At 34.7% G+C, this 9,685-nt stretch overlaps 1 protein-coding gene across 2 annotated transcripts; it reads right to left on the reverse strand.

Moving 5' to 3' along the window:
• On the reverse strand, nucleotides 389–3,433 carry LOC109726953 (the record flags this gene model as incomplete). 2 transcript variants are annotated; one of them, XR_002220660.1, is given in 4 exon segments in its annotated part: nucleotides 389–715; nucleotides 818–1,206; nucleotides 2,235–2,302; nucleotides 3,172–3,433. XR_002220660.1 is itself a non-coding variant. In XM_020256778.1 (4 exon segments), coding segments are annotated over 3 exon segments (648 nt in total), but the record flags the coding sequence as incomplete, so codon positions are not given.

A 9,685-nucleotide genomic window follows, 5' to 3' on the forward strand; every position in this document is an offset into this window, starting at 1 on the left:
TCTATTAAACTATTTTTAATTATTTTTTATGTCAAAATGAGTTGAATATATACCCTACTACTTTTAACCAGCATTTCTAATAACTTTTATGTAAAATTACATGCTTATTGCTTATAGTCTAAAAATCCAAAAAAAAAAAAAAGAATAGTTAAGCTGGTGCTCTGCAGAAATAAAACAAAAAACAATAGTTCAATATGTAAGTGAAAAAACAAAAAAAAAAAAAACAAAAAACCCTGTAGATTACAATGTAGTATAATGTAATTTAACCAAATAAAATATGTGAATACTCTGTAGGTTTCTTGGGTGGACCTCCATGTTCACCCACACCCAGAAACAAAAAAAAAAAAAAAAAAAAAAAAGAAAAAAAAGGAAGAGAGAGAGAGAGAGAGAGCTCAAACTTGCTATGAGAGAAAAATAAATAATGTTCAATTATCCTTTTTACAAGGTTTTACATCTCAGCTCCTCTCAAACACAACTCTTCCAGGTAATGCCCAAAGCCAACAACATTAGCAATCCAAACAAAAAAAATACTCCCCCCCCCTCATAAATATCATCTTAAGAACAAAATTAATACAAAAACAAGAAAATTAAGCACCATCACCAACATGAGAGAAAATTGATTCTGCTCCTGGGAATGGTTTGTCGAAGGAAGCCCCGAAAAGAGCATCGCAGCGTTCGATTCGCTGTATCTCGTTCGTGCTTATCCGTCGTAACCCTGTTAGTCCCACATAGAAAGATTATTGAGAAAATAAATGAACATATGTCGAACCAGCTCGCCGGTATTAATAACTTTGAGCTTCAGCATTTCTGAACTTACATTTTTTTACTCATTCTGTTCAAGTCATTAATACTTGGTTTGATTAGTACTAAAAACACTACTCACACAAATCACAGAGCTGATGAATCTCGGAATTCGTGCTTTGTTCCGATTTGTGCTTGTTCGATGAGATTCTGCTCCTCGGGTGTTTCTTCTTCATCTTCGGATTCTTCATAATCGGAGTCTTCTGGGGACCCTACGATACTATTTGGCGGCTTGTCGCCGGCATTAATGAGATTTTTGAACCACGTACCAGCGAAAAGTGGGTCCGGGCTATTTGAATTGCTAGGGTTCTCTTCTGTCACTGGTGTAGTGTTTGAGGATGAACCAGTGAAGAATCTGTAGGCCACCTTGCCGGCATTTAGAATTTCTTCTTTGGCTTGTCTAAACTGCACTCAAAATAGAGAAAACAGAAAAGGATTTATATGAGTAGCTAGCTCAACTAAATTGAAGCAGAAATTTTCAAATACATGATGCGTGAAGCATAATGTGTAATAAATTTGTTCCTTGGATGCCTAAAAATGGATCAATTTTCTGAAAATTTTGAGCTGGAAGTATGTAAGACCAAGAATTTAAGTGCCGTGGCACGGGATCGTGCCAGAAACTTGCCGGCACGGTACGGCACAGTGCGTGCCGATGCGTGCCAGTCAAAAAAATTTCCGGTCAAAATAATTCTTGTGTGTCAACACATAATAGCATAAAATATTTATTTTATTTAGCAACAAAATATTCTAACTATTTATTATGTCTTTTTATCACATCTTTTAAACTTTATTAAGAAAATTACTTACTAATTTAAAGAATAGAGGGTTTTGAACTGTGCCATCGGCACGGGGTCTGTATCGTGCTGGTATCTTGTTGGCACAGTACGACACGGTGAATACCGCCCGTGCCGACGGGCGCTTAAAACCTTGTGTAAGACTTTCAATATTTATGAGTAAAAAATCAAAAAGAAAAAAGCGTCTTCTCTATCAGCTTAAGCTTTTGGAACACCACTTTTTTTTTTTCATGGTATTAGAACAGCGGGTCCGCTTAGTTCAAACTCAAAAGTCCCGGCCTCTTAAAAGATTCAAAACTCAAAAATGAGAGGGGGGATGCTTAGTATTAACATAGTAAGATATCTATCAACAGCATTTGATGAAATCTGTTGTATCACGTAGCAACTGATGTATAATTGGCACCAAGGTCGGTGTCATGAGCATATAGTGGGACATGAATATCTGTTACTGAATTTTTTTCCAAGAGCCTATGTTATTGACGACTCAATCTCCATTACACGATCAATTATATCTATGTGAAAATTCCAGTTCACAAACTGCGTAGTATAGAAGCTAATTATGATACAGCAGAAAACAGAAAAAAGGGAAGGGTGTGCCAAAATAATTCAGAAATCAAAGAAGCTGAATTTCAAACCAACCTTTGTCGCTGTAGTTTCCGCCACCTCCATTGCCGCATCACCAGCATTGGCAAACCGATTAACCCAACCTGTGATGTCGCAACACCTGACGTTATAAACAGTAAAACAATTTCCCAGCAGCATAGAATACACTTTTATCTAACTAACAAATATAAGAGAACAGCGAAAATACCAAACGGGAATAGAAATGAATCACCTTTCACGGTTACACTATAGTAATAAGTGCTCATCTAATCACAAACTCTGCGACTTCAAAAGCATACTCTAATAGTACAAGATAGGTGGCAGCAAATAACTTTTCTAATAGGAACTTCAACAATGGTAAACTGATCAAGACAGGAGAATATATACAGGGCATGTAGTTTCTTCCCAAATCATCTGACGCAGTTCCGTAGATCGATTTTCAATTTATAATTGTATTTTGTCTACACGATAAGCACTCATTGCACCCATTCACTTCATATATCCAGCCTTAAATTATCTATCCTACACTCCCCTTTGTACTCCCACTGTTTTTGGCTACTCGACCCAAAGTATTGAAAATGCTACATTTCTTGGCAATCGATATTTACGAAAATACATCTTTTCTCCCACTCCTAATACCGCCCTAGATATCTTTGGTCTTCGTCCTACTTAAAGCCTCCAGCTTTGTCATTACTGTTTGAACTTTAGATTACTGCATTACATAAATCTTTCAAAAGAAAAAAACAATAACAATGGCATAAAATAGGTCAAAGGAAGCTTCTGCTCCATCCATAGTCCAGACCTTGTAAAGCAGTTGTCACAAAGAAAGATAGGGAAACATATTCATTAGCTAAAGAAAATTCAAATTAGTTAAGGGCCCATTAGACAAATAAACAGTAAAAAAAAGAGGCACTTAAAGCATTATCTTCAAGCAAAAATTACTTTACAAAAACGAAAGGAGAATATGCATTACCTGGAAGCTTAGGCACATCAAGCCTCTCGCAGAAAGCATCACAGAAATGATTGCAGTTTCTAGATAGAAGGTCGTACGAGTTCCCAGGCCATTCTCTGCTAAGTTCTCTCAATATTTGATTTACCGTGAAAATGGAACAGCTTGTGTTGCCAAGTACGATGGACTCACGAAAGGTATACATAGGATTCTCTCTCAGTGGACAACTGAAAACTCCACTACCATAGTCGCAGTATCCAAAGGACCATTCTTCATCTCCGTAGACCTGCCAATACAGATTAACGAGATATGTACTAAAAGTAATTAAACTTGGAATATTACTGCATGGTAAAGTAAAAAACTTCATAATTCATGAACAATTCAATAAGGACACCGCTTGAGAACGTAGATAATAGAAATTAACAGTTGAAAGTATACAGATTTAAACAGTTTTAGATGAATTTTCAACAGCAGTAGTCAAGATTATACAGTTGAATAAGCTACACAGCATGACAAGATGAAAAATAAGTTAAGACAATACAAAGGCAAATACAAAACACTGATATGAAAGGTCTTCAATTGTGGCCATAGCACAAGTATTCAGCCTTTTTACCAATGCTGTATATACCTTTGTCTGCATGAGTGTCTTCAGTTGTTTTGCCTTAGTTGAGAATTGAGATGTTTCATGACTCTCTATGGTTTTTTAGTGTTTTCCCATATGGCCATATACCACTGTGAAATCTACGAACAACAGAATCAACTTCCTCCCACAGAAGACTTGTTAAATTTGTTAACGCTTCTCTTACCAACTTTTAGAGCCTCTAAATGCAATCATTACAATCACTTCCATAGAGAAGTTCATTTCATAACTTGTTTCTAGCAAATTGTTACAAGTTGCAGTATGATTAGCTTTCCCATCAATGGTCAACCCTGATAACCAACTTGCATGCCAACCGATTTTCTTCTCAACATTATCATTTACTACGTATCTCCAAAAGAAAAAGGCACAGCGAGTTCTTTCCATATAACCTAATGATTAGCAGTAGAAATCAGCATGATAATAGAGTAAATAAATGAGAGACAAATTTGCAAGAACATACATCAAGATTTCCATGTGACACCCCAATAGTCCCACGTCACATGGAGCAGGGATAATAATTGGGTATGTAAGGACTACGGACTCTACTACTGATAACTCAGTTTAAACATTTTGGGCAAGTGGTTTGGGCCTAGCGAGTTATTAGTGCTACCGAGATAGGCCGTCACATTTGAAGGCTAAAAAAAGACCATACTGGTGCACAAAACTGCTACCGTAGCAGGGTCTATGGAGGGCAAAATTCATGCAGTCTCATCCCCACTACCGGAAAGGTTGTTGATGTGGACCAAATCTGCTTTAGAAGACACTGGAAAACCTTAGCAACACAAGTGTACTGCATTGATCTGCAAATTTCACGATAAAGTAACAGAATTTGTACACTGCATTGATCTTGGGCTCTACCCATAACAGCAAACAAATATCTCATTTTCCTCAACCACTAACAAAATTTCCCATCACAATATGTCCCAAACTTCGACTTTATTTGCCCTTAAAAACGCACAAAAAGAACTAGGTATGTAGAAATCGGCCCCAACTCATCTCAAATTTCACTGTACACAAGTGAAATTTGATGAAATTCCCTATCTGTGGCCCTATTAAATCTATACTATATTGATCTGAATTCATTTCAACCAAAAATCATACATTTTTCCAATTCCAACCACATATCCTTCCAAAAAAATCCAATTAATTGCTCTTAAAACACGCAGAATGAAGCGAGAATACACCAATCGGCTCTAACCCATCACGAATATTACGGAAAAAACTGGAATTTAATGAAGAGAACCAATTTTTGGACCTATTTCGGGACAATTACTATACTGCATTGATCTGTGTTTCACCAAAACAGCACAACGAAACCCTCATTTGAACCAAAAATCGCGTAATTCTCATCACAAAGCGTCCCAAAATTCCACTAATCGCCCTAAAACAAACGCACAAATCCGCTACAACCAATCTCAAATCGTGCAACAAAAGAACCAAAAAAAAAAAAAAAAAAAAATTAAAATNGATCACGTCGATCCCAGCTTCAACGTCGGCGCCCCCATCTCCGCATGCGCTCCCCAATACTCCCCTCCGACGACGAACGTCGTCCTCTACCCTCCTCTGGATTACCCACCGCCGCCGGAGATTTATCCTCCTCCTCCTCCTCCTCCTCCTCCCCCCACCCCCCCTCTCTCTCTCTCTCTACACCGCTACTACTCAATGATTCGTCTCTCTCTCCCTCTCTAGGTCTTAGGGTTTCCTCTCCGAGGACGAAGAAGAAGAAGAGGGGCTCTCTCTCGCTCTCTGTGTGTGTGTCGAAGAAACCCCAAAACTACGATACCGTTACGGCGTTACCACGGGGAGTTTGGGGGAGGGCGGAGTTGCGATTCCGCTCCGCTCCGTTCCGTTCCGTTATGTTCCATTGGTGGACTTTTTTCTAAAATAACCTTTAGAAAATTTTTAATTCGCCAAAAATCCTTTCAAAATGTTATTTGGCTAGACAAAAAATTAAAAAGCTGTGAATTATTTCTCATTTTAAGATTATTAGCGTTGCATATTGTATTTGATTTGTTAGAATTTTTATGTAGTCGTTAAAATTTCACACCGAAAATAAAAATTACCGGTGAATCGTTTATCACTTTTTTAAAAAAAAATGACAGTAAATAATTTACTGTCTTTCAAATTTTATTAAACTCAAACCCTTTAAAAAATTAATTACAAAAAAAAAGTAATTGACGAATAAGTTTAAATGAATTTTCTAGGACCTTATTGGAAACATTTTAATTTCTTTCTCTTAAGAAAGCTCCAAACTAGGGTTGAGTTTAAAATTTTGTATAGATTGCAGAGATAGTACGTAACACATGACAAAAATACATTTTAAAAGAATATTTTATGTATTTTTATAAATCATATATATAATGTATTCTACAAATCGTGCTAATTAGCAAGGCTAGCAATCCAGCTCATTGTTTGCGAGCCAGCTCGCATTTAGCTCCAAATGAGTTCTACATCAATTACTCGTTTAATAAATAAGTCGAACACGAATTAGAGACAGCGGACTTGTGTTTAGCTCGATATTAAAAATTTCTCCTATTTGGATTTTAGGTCAACCCAAATATAAAGAGACTTTTATTTTGTGAACTCAATTATTAGATTAAATTAAATTTCTAATTTTCTAATTCTTTTTCAACTTTTCACCTAGTAGTATGTTTAAACAATCTACCTTACTATTCGCAAGCTATCGCATATTCTGCTCATTAATAAACAAGTCGAACATGAGCTTGATTTTTTTGCTCGATATTTTAATGCGACGGTTCGTATTTCGCACATTTAATAAACAAGCAAACATGAGCCTGTGAGACCCCAAATAGTCCTATATATGAGGTATAATAGGGCTACACTCTTAACTCGGCTTAAGTATTTTGGGTGGTAGCTAGACCCAAGAGGTTAAGAGAGTTAAGTGTGCTAGGACGGGAGTAGTTCTAGGATGAGTGACCCCCTGAAAAGTCGGGCGTCACAGAGCCTGTTCTAGTCTGCTCGTGTTCGATTCATTGACGGCCCTACTGGTTAGGCTAAAAAATGACATTTATAATCCCACCTAAAAAAAATAGAAAAATATATTTCTATGTACTTACGGCTCAATAATATTGGCACGGGTCGGGCTATAAACCCGAGTAGCAGTGGGCCAAGCTGGGCCTCCTTTTGGGCTTACATTAAGGAGCCAATTCTAGGCCCAGTACACCGCTAAATTTTCGATGCTATTTTAGGTCAATAACTAATATAAAATGACCTTGGTCGGGTCAGGTCGGGTCAGGTCGGGTCGGGTCAAATGTTGAGAATATCGAATTAGGTCGAGTCATCCTAAGAAATCGAAAATCCAAACTCGCTCTAAAACTCTTATTGGGTCTCTTTTAGTATCAACTCAAACTGATCAGACGAGTCGAATTTAATCTGCACTCTTTCGGTGTGTAATTTTCTAGCACAGTGTGGGTAAACTTCAGTGCATTCCTTCTAAATTCATAAATATGACTAAGTGTGCACTGCCACATTTATTATCTTTACTAGTGAAGAGACCCGCGCTTCGCAGCGGACGGAAACTATAAAAGCTACCAATAAAAAATAAAAAGTATCCATCAATAAAAAAAAGAAAAATAAAACTTATCACAAAAACAATTAGATATAGATATATATATATATAATTTTAATTTTAATAATAATTAATAATAAGGATGATGTAATAAGAATAGTAATAAAAGAATTATTTTTCATTCTCAAAGTGAAACAACTAATTGAAAATGATCTTTCTTCGATACTGAATATTATCGGAATCTAATTCAAAACTTGCAAAACAATAATTGATAAATAATTTTAGAGAAAAAGAAAATCATATTCAAATGGAACAACAACTTGTATTGAGATGATTTAATGGTCTTCAAATTGACTATTAAATCTTGTTCTCCAAAGAAGTAAAAATTTTTCATGTAAAAGGAGGCATTAAGACAGTTCGAAAAACTAAAAAACAAAAAAAAATCAAAAAACGAAATAATTATTTTAATAAAAAATTTCATATCATAAAACATCTAAATAATATATATATATACCTGCGCGCTTATCATCTTGAACTTTCTTAGTAACTCCAGGCTGTTTATCGATATCAGGATGGTACTGAAAAAATAAAAAATAAAAATCAATACAATTGTGCAAATCCAACATGAAAGAATGTACAGATTATATTATTAAACATGCTGAAGAATTCTATAGATAAATAAAAGTAGAGAATTGATTAATCTGTATTAAAAAAGGCAAGATGGTAAAGAAAATGGCAATGAAGAAGCAGGAGAAGAAACCACAACTTATGGTGAAGAGAAATGGTTGCATGCCGGAAAAATAAATTGTCATATGAAAAAGAGAAACGGTCGCATGGAAAAGATAACTTTCATATGGAAAAGAGAAACGGTCACATTGGAAAGATAAAATATCATATGAAATTATGGCGAAGAGAAACGGTTGCATGGCCGGAAAAATAAATTGTCATATGGAAAGAGAAATGGTCGCATGGAGAAGATAACTTACATATGGGAAAGAGAAACAGTCACATTGGAAAGATAAAATGTCATATAAAATAGAAAAACGGTTGAAGAAAGAGGAGAGGTCGATTCAAAGAGAGCAAAAGATAAAATGTCATATGAAAAAGAGAAACGGTTGAAGGAAGAGGACAAGTTGGTTCAAAGAGAGCAAAAAAATATAAAAAATTAAAAAAAAAAAAGAGGACTTGCCATGTCATCAGTTTTATTGGGTATTCATATAGAGTTATAGATTATAGATCCTTAGCTCTCTACTTTTTAAAAATAATTAATTAGTGGGTGAACACACACACACACACACACATATATATATATATATATAATAAAGGTTAATTTCATACATGCCCCTACAAATATAGCGAATTATAAATATATCTCTATAAAATTCAACTTTCAAATATTGTTACTACAAAAATTCTAATATTTTCAAATATATTCCTCTGAATTGTTATCGTTAAAGCATTGTTTATTTTATAAGTAAAATGACTTTTTTGCATCACAAATATGTCTCTCAAAAAGTCTCAACTGTTAATTAAAGAGGGGTAAAATGATCAATTTATCTCATTAATTAATTAGGATTAAGTATGTTACCTATGATTAACTTAACAGTAAGAACATATTTGAAAATATCAGGACTTTTATAGAGACAACATGTGAAAGTCGAACTTTATAAAGATATATTTGTAATGACCTGTATGAAATTAACACTAATAATAATTACTCTTTAAAGTGCATACCAACGCCCTTATCTTGTTTTTAATTGCAATAGTTCATGCTGTATTTGGCTACTCTTAAGTGGAGAACCATAATTGCTCTCACTACTTTATTACACTTTCCTATAGTTTACTCTTAAGGACAATGCTCATAAAGGCTTTAATTATTGTCACAACCACTTCTTTATAAAATAGTAGCCACTACATTAAGGTTCCCTTTTTGAGGAGAACACGCTAGATAATCCGTGGACAGATCATTATATTTACAGATTACATAGATATAAATAAAATTTATTCATAAATTTTTAAATAATTATTTTTTTAAAGAAAAACTTCAAAAACCTTCCATGTGGTTTCGTAGTTTCTCACTTTACTCCCCTATGGTTTAAAATGTATCAATTTGCCCTCCTGTGGTTTCTTTTTTCTCTTTTTCTTATCAATTTCATTATTTTTTTTCTTAAATCAGTGATAAAGTTAAAATTAAAGAGTACTAAAGTGAATATTTGATAAATCTAGATTGGTATCTAAAGTTTTTTGTATATAATTTAATGAAATATTAACGAAAAAATTACCGAAAAGATAAAAACGAAACCACATGGGAGCAATTTGATACATTTTAAACCACAGGGGGGCAAAGTAAGAAACTACGAAACCATAGG

This window comes from Ananas comosus, linkage group 22 (assembly GCF_001540865.1).
Source record: "Ananas comosus cultivar F153 linkage group 22, ASM154086v1, whole genome shotgun sequence".
In the NCBI taxonomy this organism is placed as follows: Eukaryota; Viridiplantae; Streptophyta; class Magnoliopsida; order Poales; family Bromeliaceae; genus Ananas; species Ananas comosus.